The sequence below is a fragment of the Cercospora beticola genome, chromosome 2 (genome assembly GCF_033473495.1).
Source record: "Cercospora beticola chromosome 2, complete sequence".
NCBI lineage: Eukaryota > Fungi > Ascomycota > Dothideomycetes > Mycosphaerellales > Mycosphaerellaceae > Cercospora > Cercospora beticola.
In genome coordinates this window covers 5,189,311-5,200,799 of record NC_088936.1, presented here as the reverse complement: position 1 = coordinate 5,200,799, position 11,489 = coordinate 5,189,311, and the positions used below count along the sequence as shown (strand labels likewise).

Below are 11,489 nucleotides of genomic sequence, written 5' to 3'. Positions count from 1 at the left end.
CATAGCGCTGCAGTTTGCCTGGTTAAAGCCGGACCCTTTGTGCCTGAAGCAACAGTGCTTCATTCATACCTGTTGAGTTTTGTCCTCAATCTGGGCTTCCAGTGACTTCAGTCCATTCATAAGATAGCCAACGCATCGAGCTCTCAAGATGTCGGAACATGCGGAGAGCAGCGGCGACTTAGACGAGTATTGCGATGATTGGCCACCTGGATGTCTGCCGATCTCGGAAACAATGGACCTCTGCAATATCACCTATTCGCGTGCAGCGACCGTCGCAGCCTTTCAAGATTACTACGACTTCCTGACGAAGATGTATCTTGACCCAAAATATCTCATGCAACCTCCCGAAGGTGGCTGGCCTGAGATTACTCCCGAGAATCTCAAAGACCTGAACAAGACCGACGAGGTCGTGCCTCTGCTCCGCTGCCTCCCTTATGTACGAAAGCGCTCGTATGGAACGCCAATACATAGTCAGTCTCTTTCTGTCGACCAGTGACTGGATTTTTAGCTGGTATCTGTGTCCAGGCGCTGGCTTCTGTGTGTTCGCTGATTGGGCCTCGTACGCTCGAGACGTCTCCAGCAGTCCACCATTATACCCAGCAAGCGACGCATCACAGATCACAGAACTTCCATTCGATCATGTGCCCCCTCATGTGATTGGTCTAGTGGAGTCGAAACATTACAAAATGTTTCTGGACACCCACCTCGGAGTAATATACTTCTGCGGAACAGCATTTGGATACCCGGCGGTCATTAACGACAGAGTCGAGCAGCCCATCCAGCCCGTACAAGATGAGCCTCATGACTACGCCCCCGAAGAAGAAGCTGATTGGCGCTCGGGCGGCGGTGTCAGCAATTGCTGTTGGGCAATCGCGGACTTCTTCGAAGTTTTGAAGCATCTTTTTCGAGAGCTCAATTATAATCCCTGTGACTAGAGAGATCGTGGAAGAAAAGCACGCACTGACACGTGAAGATGCTGAGGCCGGTAAGATGGTGTCAGAGATTTTTCGGCGGCATGGCTGGCCTGACTCGCCAGACTTCTCCAGGGAGCAATGCATGGATGATGTCGAGAAACAGATCAAGGAGCATTACCCTGATAGGTTCTTCCCAGACTAAGCCTATGCGTGCCTGGAGATATCATTGCCAGGTATTGAACTTGTCAAGGTACTGCAATGTCTCTTGACTATGGCTTGAGTTCACATCGATGCCTTAGCCCCGGAAAGGACCTGCTACAACAGCCTGCCAGCTTTACAGCATCGAAAAGATTTTTACGAACCTGCGCGCTTCCAAACGCTTTCGAACAGAACCACGATCTATACTTGTCATCAAAGAAAAGAAGGTGTGCAACCTTCACCAGTGAGTTAATGCCCATAGAGAACCCACTGCTATCGCCGCACAACTTCCGCCGCAGTATATTGTCAACCTGAACCAGAGCCGTAGAGGTCCTCATTCCTCGACTTGCTGTTGGGATCAAAATATGGCTGCTCTCCGATTCCGACTGCCCTATTTCCGTATCGCTCTCCCAACCCTTCATAGTCGTACGTTGGCGTGTGGAACGTGCACCTGTCAGCAGTAAGTTTCCATCATACCGCAGATCCCGATACTCGTACCTGTTGTCCCATATAGCAATATCGTTTGGGTTCTTCCACTTAAATCGCACTGTCAAGTCATGGTTTTCTGTAATCATCCTCATAAACTTCGCCAACAGGTCTTGAGACTCGATCGAAGTTAACTGCTTGATTCGGGACGGAAATGGTCCGATCGCGAAGATGCTCTTCCAGCCAGTGACAGGATTAGTCCTCACGACAGGATGCTCAGAGCTCAATGCGATATTGAGAGGATGCCCTCGATTATCTTCTCGAATCTTCAAATTCTCGTTCTCAGCTGCCTTTCTGTAGCCTTCGCCGTCGAACCTGGCTGTGAGGGTCTCGAAAAATTTCTGATAAGCCGGCGAGAAGCGGTCATAGATCTCGTATCCAGACGCCCAGAGAGTATCGCCACCGTTTTTGGGTAACTGTGTAACACGAAGAGATGTATAGTCGGGAGGGAAGCGCTCAAACTGCACATCAGAATGCCACTCCGCACCACGGTAGCTGTACTTGTCTGTTTCGTCGACGAGATGCTTGATAAACTTTTCTCTCTGTACAGAGCTAATGTGAGAGATCTGTGGATCGCCGACACCAAGGTCGGAGGTATCATTCAAAAGGGGATGTATGTGGAGTGAAGACTCCTTCGGCTTCCCTACAGCTTCGCCCAAGCTGTGTATGAACTGTTTCTGAAGCTCATTTGTGAGGTTGTCTTGTTGACGGAAAAACACAACGCCTCTGGCGGAGACTTCGAAGGAGTAGTCAGCCATGTATCAGGACAACCAAGTATTCCGATGCCTTACTTGTGTACGCCAGCTGCCGAAGGCGCTCCAATTTGTCAGAGGCATTGAGAACATCATTCACAATGTTCATGTCGAGGTACTCGCGGCCGATAACAGGAGTAGTATCATCGTAGGAGAAAGCAACGAGCGCTCTAGACGGTCTGATGGGTTCTCGCACCCAGCCATTGTCGCTCAAGATCGATGGAGACATGAGTCGATGTGGAGATCGTGTAATCTTACGCTGCGACAGAAGAGACGTAGCGTATCAAGTTGAACGAATGATCTTATTACTTGGGAGTTTTAGAACACATGTATGCCACTAGAAGCGACAAACCCTTGCCGAGTATCCTTTCCCACTCATGTGCTCGTACATGCACGCTCAGCTGCGCGCAGAAAGTTTGCAGCGCACGATGTAGTATCCACTTTCCATTGAGAAGGATGACGAGCTATAGCTCGAATTCTCTAGCTGCATTTAGGCGATCATGCCAGAACGCAGTCTACGTGAAACGCTAAGAGCTTGCGATCACATCCAGCTGTAGTCGAAGTCACAGAACGACTCATGTAATGTGCAAGACCGCGTCCACTATTGCGCCCACAGGTTGAGTAAATGCAGCTATGTATGTATCTTGCAGGCTCAAGCTTCGATGACCTCCAACTTCTCTCGATTGAACAGTCGGATATTCTGCTCCTTGAGCCAGTGCTGCTCGTAGTCCTTGGATCCCACATTTCTGTATAGTTGAACTAGCAAGTCATAGCTCGAGCTTTCTCCAAGGTCAAATCGATGGAACGTCTTGAGCAAGCTTTGCTCCGCCGTCTCCTGGCCCTCGTCCATGAATAGTTGACTCGCTTGTGCTAGAAGTTCCGTTCTTTCGGTTTCGAGGAGTTTCGGTAGCGGAAATATGTGGTCCTTGTCGAGGTGCTGAGACTTCACCATGCAGCGAATCGAGTTCATCATATAGCAATCCAGTATCAGATGAATCCTCCCAGAGCCACCAGTATTGGACACTGCATGACTGCTGGTGGGATCCAATTTCCAGAGCCACCCTCTGGCCATATGAACAGCATGACTTTCGAACTGTATTACAGCGAGGTCGTTGGTGACAAGCGGAACGTGAAGTCGGCATCTTTCCATGCCCTGGTCCAACTCCATATAGTCGCGATGTTCCCACAACCACGAGTCCACGTCGTTGCGTGCTATCCGAACCGTGAAGTAGTCTAAGTCGAGCTGCGCCAGGAATCCACGCGTTGCTGGCAGCTTGTCAAGGAGTGCTGTTGGAACTGCCTTGCCGTCACGCACTATAGCGTCGCTGTCGTCTTGACCTTGGGGCACATACAGTGCCGCTGTATGCCAGCCTCCAAATTGGAACTCTCCATACGTGACCTGATAAGGGATCTCGGTATCTGTTATCTCTCGTGTGATTTCATCGACAAGTTTGAGATCTAGCTGAACCAATTGTGAGATGTTGCGTATAAGCTCCATGGTGTTCAGAGATCGTCATCCGAGAATGCTGCTCTCTTCACGTATGACATATGAAATCTCCGCCTCGACGTACGGACAAGAGCCTACTGGCCGGGCTCATACGATCTCGGTACTCTTGAACCCTTCGTTGTCTGCCTCAATGCCAGGTCGTAGACACTGAGCAATCCTGGGTCGCGGATGTTGCGCAAGGCGCGGATCTGAGGGGCAAGCTGCATTTGCTGGGGGCCCGTGATGCAAGTGAATCAATGACTCCGAAGCTTTATCGTAAGGCTCCGCAGACAAACTCGATAATGCTTGAATACGAGGAAATATATGTGCATGCTGCACAATTTGCCAGAAATGCGAGCTCAAGTGAACTCATCCCGAGCTTCTCCGACCCGTGTCATCAGGTATCCCAGTATCAGCTGTGAAGAGCTGGTGAGGAATGCGAACTATCTGGAGGCTAAAGGGACCCATGAGATTTCTGCCCAAGCGGCCCCGGAAGACGTCATGCAGCTGAAGAGGAAGCAATTGTCATCTCAGGACCTGAGCAAGTTGAAGTCGACTAAAGCCACCTCGTCGGAATTGAAGCGCCGCAGCATCCATATTCAAATGGCTTCAATTGTGAATGTCAGGTTGCCACTGGCCAGTAGGGACGCCCATGTGACATTGCTCAGAATGCATCTCCATGGCCTCCCCTGCTCCGCACAGATTAGCAAGAGTCGTTACTCCCTGCCTGCGTGAGCCAGGCAGAACACCTTCGCTATCAAAAGAATGGAGCGTTGGGAAGCATGCATGCACAGAGCTCCCGGAGCGAAGACCGCCGTTCCTCGCGTGTCTCAATACTCGACGGATATCAATCGCTTGAAATAGGAGGATCCGAGGTGGTCCTTCGTCACCGCGGAAAGTAGCGCTCGTCTGAGGCCCGCGACGGGCGCCTCTCCTACCGTCCGCAACTTGGTCCACTTGCTCAATCTGCACCTCCTGTGCTCGAGTCATGTTGGGAGCAATTGCGCCGGAGCGAACGAAGATCAGCAATCACATGAAAGTAATGCAGGTTCACCTCTTGCATTTCATGCAATCCTCTCGTATTCGCCCCAGGAACCAGGTCCCTGGGCCAGTGGACACCCGGACCGTCGTGCAGATCAGAGGAGTCGTCGTGCATCCGGCAGGTCAAGATTGGATGGCTATGTGAACAATTGTGGGCTGATCGCGCAATTCTTGCAGTGGTGTTGCACAAATTGAATGCATAATGCAGAGCGAGAACTCGTTGTGCAGAAGAGCTATAGAGCTCAGCTATTGGCCAGCTGTATATGCCCGTTCAGGGCTTGGTGGGTCTACGAACGATCCTGGCCTCAGGGCTTCCAGCTTCTTGGCATTGAAGAGACTCTTTGCAGAGTGGATGAATGTCCAGTTGGTTTGGCAAAGTCTCTCAGAGAGCATTCGCTGAAGCGCATCAAAGCAACAAGTCAATGCCCGCCATGGAAGCCAAGATAGACTCGATCGATGAGCCATCACCATGCCCGACAACGGAAGAACTCGATCAGATCTGGCGCTGGAACGCCGAAGTCCACGAGTCCATCTCTGCATGCGTGCACGACAAGATCGCAGCGAACAAGCCAGACGCGTTGGCTGTGCACGCTTGGGATGGCGACTTGACATATGCTCAGCTCAATGCATTCGCAGACCAGCTAGCGGTCAGGCTTATTAGCATAGGAGTAGCGCCGAGGTCAAACATTCCCCTGCTGTTCTCGAAGTCGAAATGGGCTTGTGTAGGTATGCTGGCCGTCATCAAAGCTGGATGTGCCGCTGTCACGCTCGATGCCAATCATCCCGATGCTCGCTTGCGTTCGATAGTCGAGCAATTGCAGCCCAGTCTGCTTGTATGCTCTGCTGGTCATCAGGAGCGAGCGTTAGGTTTGGGCGTCGAAGAAGTGGTTCTGATTGACGAGAACTGCTTCGAAACGCGGGGCGGGCTCGACGACGAATCTCCAAGCCTGCCAAAGGTCAGCCCGACAGATATCGTGTATATCTCGTTCACTTCGTATGTTTGATCCATGCATGGTCTTTTCAAGTTGAGATGCTAATCAGTCAGAGGAACAACCGGCCAGCCAAAAGGGGCGTGTGTCAGCCACGCCAATGTGTGCAGTACTGTCTATTACCAAGGCCGCAAGCTGGGGTTCAATGAGCAATCGCGTGTCCTTGACATCGCACCATATTCCTTCGACGTGGCCTGGAGTAATTTTATGCACACGCTCTGCGCGGGTGGCTGTCTGTGCATTGCCAAGGAAGAGGATATACTCAACGATTTATCCAGCGTGATTCGCCAGTTCCAGCCAACCTTGATCAATGTCACTCCTACCGTCTTGCGCACGATACAGTCGCCTCAGCCTACCTTGGAGACGATTCTGCTGAGCGGAGAGATGCCCTATGGCGACAACATTACGCGCTGGGCAGACCAGGTCCGTCTCCTCAATACATATGGACCGACTGAATGCACCTTCAAGTGTGCGTTTTCAGTCCTGGATGCGACTTCCGCTGATCGACCAGACCTCGGAGTCGGAGTTGGCTTTTCGACATGGATTGTGAGTCCTAATGATGCCTCTCAACTGGCGGCGCCAGGAAGTGTTGGTGAATTGTACCTAGAAGGTCCAATGGTGGGGCAGGGCTACTTGGCCGACGCCGAAAAGACATCACTGTCATTTATTGTTGATCCTCCGTGGCTGCTGGCTGGCAGTCAAAACGTTCCTGGCCGATCCGGCTGTGTCTACAAAACTGGTGATCTGGTCAAGTACCTCTCCGATGGTCGCCTTCTTTTCGTCGGACGCGTTCAAGGCGGCCAACTGAAAATCCGTGGCCAGCGAGTGGAACTGGGCGACGTGGAGTATTATGTACGAACCTGTCTGGGCAATGAATTGGCTGTGATTGTTGATGCGATATACCCCAGCGATCGTGACGCAGCATCTTTAGCAGTGTTTGTCGAGACATCTGGACAGGATTTGCAGAAGATCCACGACAGATTGTCGAACCTTCAGCAGAAGATCTGCGAAATTCTTCCACTTTTCATGATCCCAAGCGTCTTCTTTCCAGTCAACGAATTTCCGGTAGCGGCCACGGGAAAGTTGGACCGAAAACGACTGTGAGAGCTGGCGAGCGGCTTGGAGTGGAAGCAGATCGTTTCATTGCAGGCCACGATTATGCCTGGTCAGACGTTCGATGAACCTCACACTGCCACGGAGAGACAGCTTCGCTTGCTGTGGTCGCGTGTCCTGCAACTTGACTCGAGCAGCATCAGCGCTTCGAACAGCTTCGTGCAACTTGGAGGTCACTCCATCGCGGCAATGGAGCTAGTCGCAGCTGCTCGCCGGTAATCGCTGTCTCTGACTGTCGCCGACGTGTTCACATATCCAGTACTTCGCGATCTGGCACGAATCGCCAGGGCCCGAGTCTCGGCAAATGAGGCTGGAGTAGGAATCGCAGAAGAAGAAGTGATCCGCCCATTCTCGTTGCTCAAATGTGTTGAGCACATTGAGCGTATCCGCGAACGAGTCGGCGAATCATGTCGCATCGCTTCTGAAGAGATTGAGGATGTGTATCCATGTACGGCTCTACAAGAGGGCATGTTGGCCGAGACGGCGAAAGGAGGCGCACGCACTGCGAACAAATACGTGGCCCGGACGGCATACGAACTGCCGCATGATGTTGACGCGGATCGATTGGACATGGCGTGGAACAGTGTTGTAAGCGCAATTCCCGTCTTGAGGACGCGGATCGTGGATCTTCCAGGCGAAGGCCTTGTCCAAGTCGTGGCGAGAACCTCGATTGCTCTTAATCGCACGGGCGGTGACTCGGGAACACATGTCGAGCCACCGATCATGGGCCTCGGATCACCACTTTGTCGTGCCACACTTCAAGAATCCGGACGAACGCCGATGCTGGTCCTAGAAATGCACCATTCCATATTCGATGGCTGGTCGACCTCGCTGGTCCTCGAAGCACTCGAAGCTGCATACTCCAAGCCAACAGATCCGGCGCCGACACTGCTTCCGCTGCAGCCATTCGTGAAGCACTGCGCATCCATGGATCGTGGAGCAGCACATGAGTTCTGGCAAGATCATTTGCAAGGTTCCGAGGCCATCGTCTTTCCGTGCCCGAAGTATCAGCCGGAGCAGAAGATAGATTACGAGCATTTGGTAGAAGACCTTCATTGGCCTCGCAGCGATGCGACACCAGCAAACATTATCAGTGGTACACTCGCCTTGCTGTTAGCTTCATACACCAACTCAAGTGATGTGAAATTCGGTGCGACTGTCAGTGGCAGACAAGCTGACTTGGCGGGAATCGATCGTGTCGTGGGCCCTACGATTGCCACCATTCCCGTGCGTGTCTCATTCGATTGGGACCAAACTGTTGCGACGCTGCTGCAGCGGATCCAACAGCAGAGCATTGCTGCCACGCCATACGAGCAGCTGGGCCTCAGGAACATCGCTCGAATCAGCTCAGCAGTGGAAGAGGCCAGTCAGTTTCAGCTCTTGCTTGTCACCCAGGGAATGCCTCCCAGGAGCCAGCAGGCGAAGGGCCACTTATTTCGTGAGAGGGGACCGCTGCAGAACGGAGGCTTTGCCGACGCTGGTCAGTCGACGGCTGGTGAAGCGCAGGCCAGCAACCACGGAATCTACAACTCCTTCGCGATGATGATCATTTGTCAGTTAAAAGAGACGGGAGTCGAGCTTACCATCTCCTACGACACTGGTGCGATGCAGAGCACAGCAGTGGCACGTTTTGCGTCACAATTTGAGCACGTACTTCGTCAGCTCTGCTCGGAGCGAGCGAGCATGTGCAAAGTACGAGATGTCAACCCGATGACTGAGCAAGAGTTGAAAGTCATTGGACGCTGGAACAACGATGCGCATAATCAAGCCCTCGCCCCCGTGACAGAGACGATTGACAAGATTGCACTATCGGCTCCGTCTTCGCTTGCTGTGGACTCCTGGGATCGAAAATGGACCTACCTACAATTGCGAGATGAGACTTGGAGGCTTGCTCGCGGTCTGCAATCCTTGGGGGTTCGCCGTGATTCAGTCGTCGTCCTGAGCTTCGACAGATCATCATGGCTCATCGTAGCCATGCTCTCCGTTCTCAAAGCAGGGGCAGTGGCCTTACCAATGGCCTCACCAGGCTCAGCACACCGGGCGAAGCAGATTGTGGCGAACCTGCAGCCGGTGTTGGTGGTCACCTCGATCGCGTGCGATCAATCACCATTCCACGGCTTAACACAAACAATGAATCTGGTCGAACTCAAAGCACATCGCGGCGAAGCATCAGATCCAGGCCTTCGGCCATCGAGCGACGACCCGGCGGTCATACTGTCAACGTCGGGATCGACAGGAGCGCCAAAATCCATTCAGTGGACTCACAGGACGGTTTCCAGTAACGCGCATGCTGCAGCTGCTGCTTTTGGACTTTGCGCCAGTAGCAGAGTTTTCCAATTCTCCAGATATGACTATGATGTGAGTACCATTGAAGCATTGTCCGCATTGCCGGTTGGAGGCTGCCTTTGTATGCCTTCTGATTCAGATCGGTCCAATCGGCTGGCAGGAGCCATCGATGACAGCAAAGCGAATTGGATCTGCCTGACGCCTTCAGTTGCTGAGACTCTGGACCCTGCAGACGTTCCATCCCTACGCACTATGGTATGTGCTGGAGAGCCTCTGCAACCCAAAACAGCACTGCGGTGGTCACGCAACTTGCAGTCGATGATCAATTGGTATGGGCCCACGGAAGCTCCAGTAGCAACTTGCTGTCTCGTCAAGCCAAGCGCATGGTCCACTGGCCAAATTGGTCGCGCGTTGCCTGGAGCGACGATTTGGCTTGTAGACCCCAAAGATCGTGACCGTCTGGCGCCAGTTGGTGCAGTGGCCGAGCTGTGCATTCAAGGCCCGATCGTGGGTGAGTACTCCGGGATCAGCGGACCAGCTCTGAATGCGAACGCGCTGTGGCATCCCTCGTGGCTTCAGAGTGATTTATTCTCAAAAGTGAGGAGCCAGGGCCCGGTGTATAGATCGGGCGACCTTGCGAGATATGCTTCGGATGGCCGAATTGTGATCCAGGGACGCATTCAGGACACGCAACGGAAGCTCCACGGGCAGCGGATCGATCTGGGCGACATCGAGCGGTGCGTGCAGTCGTTCATGACGAACGTACGCGACGTGAGCGTGGTGGCTGAGATTCTCACCCCAGCACAAGGCGACAATGACATCCTGGCACTGTTCGTTAGCCCTGAGGATGCGGTGCTGCCGCTCGACGAGTTGGAGCGCTTTCTTCTTGGCCACGTGGCCGGGTACATGGTCCCCCGACTGTACTTGCACGTTCCACGGATTCCCATCACCGTGTCCGGGAAGACGGATCGTCGTCGACTGCGTGAAATTGGCAACATGCAGACGCTGGGAGAACTCATGTCAATGCAACCCAGGAGATGCGCATCCCGAAAGCCAGAGACCGCGCTGGAGCGGGAGCTGCAGCAACAATGGGCAGCAGTGCTGGGGGTGGCAGCCGAATCGATCGGCGCAGCTGACCACTTCCTTCGCATCGGTGGCGACTCCATTACCGCGATGCGGCTGGTGTCCTCACTCGGCCGCGAAGGCCTCGTGCTGACAGTGACGGACATCTTCGAGGCGCCAGTGCTCGAGCAGATGGCGGGCCGGCTGTGCCAACATGTCGCCGAAGATGACGAGTACGTGACCTTTTCGTTACTATCCATCGAGGATTTCGACGCCGCTCGATCTGCAGCAACACGATTGTGTATGGTCTCGCCGGATCAGGTGCAAGACATGTATCCCTGCACGGCGCTCCAGGAAGGCTTGCTGGCGCTGGGAAGCGTCGAGCAGGGCCGGTATGTGTCTCGGAGCGTACTCAACTTGCGGAACGGCATCGTGGCGGAGAGGCTACGCAACGCTTGGATGCGCACAGCGGAGAAGCTGTCCATACTGCGGACGCGCATCGTTGACCTGGCCAGCGGCGGTGGCCTCGCACAGGTGGTGCTCGCGGAGCCGTGCTGGCGTTCAGCGGAGTGTCTGCAGCAGTATCTGGCCGACGACGACGCGGAGCCCATGGAACTTGGCACACCGCTCTGTCGCGCTGCCTGCGTCGACGATGCCTTCATCCTGACCATCCACCACTGTCTGTACGATGGGCCGACGCTGCGAATGATGCTCGCCGAACTGGAGAGCCACTACTTCCACCAGTCTGTGCCGCGTGGGAACTTGGCGCCATTCCGCCTCTTCATCCAGTATCTGCAACAGCAGCACCGCCCGGCAGAAGCGGCTGCATTCTGGCGCACTCAGTTGTCGCGAGCTGCGTATCGGTCGTTTCCTCAACTGCCGTCGCGCGAATACCGTCCGAGGGCGACGCGTGCCGAAAGTCGTTCCATTCCGGTCCAGTGGCCGCGAGCGACAGGAGTTACGCCGTCGACTATTCTGCGTGCGACGTGGGCGTTGCTTCAAGCGCAGTATGTTGCGAGTGAGGATGTTGTGTTTGGGGTTTGGGTTTGGGGTGACGGTCAGTGGCCGCCAAGGCGGGATGCGCCGGGCGGAGAGCTGTGTCGGGCCGACCATTGCAACCGTTCCGCTGGCGCTGTCCGTTGACTGGGGCAGTTCGCTGGCG

The 11,489-nt window shown here is 54.0% G+C and overlaps 5 protein-coding genes across 5 annotated transcripts; 3 read left to right on the top strand and 2 right to left on the bottom strand.

Annotated features, from left to right (window-relative positions):
* Nucleotides 1–148: 148 nt before the first annotated feature.
* RHO25_003988 (uncharacterized protein) lies at nucleotides 149–1,116 on the top strand (the record flags this gene model as incomplete). The annotated part of the gene is made up of 3 exons (XM_065602497.1): nucleotides 149–450; nucleotides 509–927; nucleotides 974–1,116. The coding sequence occupies 3 exons, from the start codon at nucleotides 149–151 to the stop codon at nucleotides 1,114–1,116; spliced, it is 864 nt and encodes a 287-aa protein (XP_065458569.1).
* A 302-nt stretch (nucleotides 1,117–1,418) lies between these two features.
* On the bottom strand, nucleotides 1,419–2,579 carry RHO25_003987 (uncharacterized protein; the record flags this gene model as incomplete). Its single annotated transcript, XM_023599437.2, has 3 exons — nucleotides 1,419–1,563; nucleotides 1,611–2,334; nucleotides 2,390–2,579. 3 exons carry the CDS (start codon nucleotides 2,577–2,579, stop codon nucleotides 1,419–1,421), a joined length of 1,059 nt encoding a protein of 352 aa, XP_023455781.2.
* Nucleotides 2,580–3,002: 423 nt separating this feature from the next.
* On the bottom strand, nucleotides 3,003–3,848 carry RHO25_003986 (uncharacterized protein; the record flags this gene model as incomplete). Its single annotated transcript, XM_023599436.2, has 1 exon — nucleotides 3,003–3,848. The coding sequence occupies one exon, from the start codon at nucleotides 3,846–3,848 to the stop codon at nucleotides 3,003–3,005; it is 846 nt and encodes a 281-aa protein (XP_023455783.1).
* Nucleotides 3,849–5,308: 1,460 nt separating this feature from the next.
* RHO25_003985 (uncharacterized protein) lies at nucleotides 5,309–6,970 on the top strand (the record flags this gene model as incomplete). Its single annotated transcript, XM_023599434.2, has 2 exons — nucleotides 5,309–5,871; nucleotides 5,923–6,970. The coding sequence occupies 2 exons, from the start codon at nucleotides 5,309–5,311 to the stop codon at nucleotides 6,968–6,970; spliced, it is 1,611 nt and encodes a 536-aa protein (XP_023455804.2).
* A 477-nt stretch (nucleotides 6,971–7,447) lies between these two features.
* RHO25_003984 (uncharacterized protein) lies at nucleotides 7,448–11,470 on the top strand (the record flags this gene model as incomplete). The annotated part of the gene is made up of 1 exon (XM_065602496.1): nucleotides 7,448–11,470. One exon carries the CDS (start codon nucleotides 7,448–7,450, stop codon nucleotides 11,468–11,470), a length of 4,023 nt encoding a protein of 1,340 aa, XP_065458568.1.
* Nucleotides 11,471–11,489: the final 19 nt, after the last annotated feature.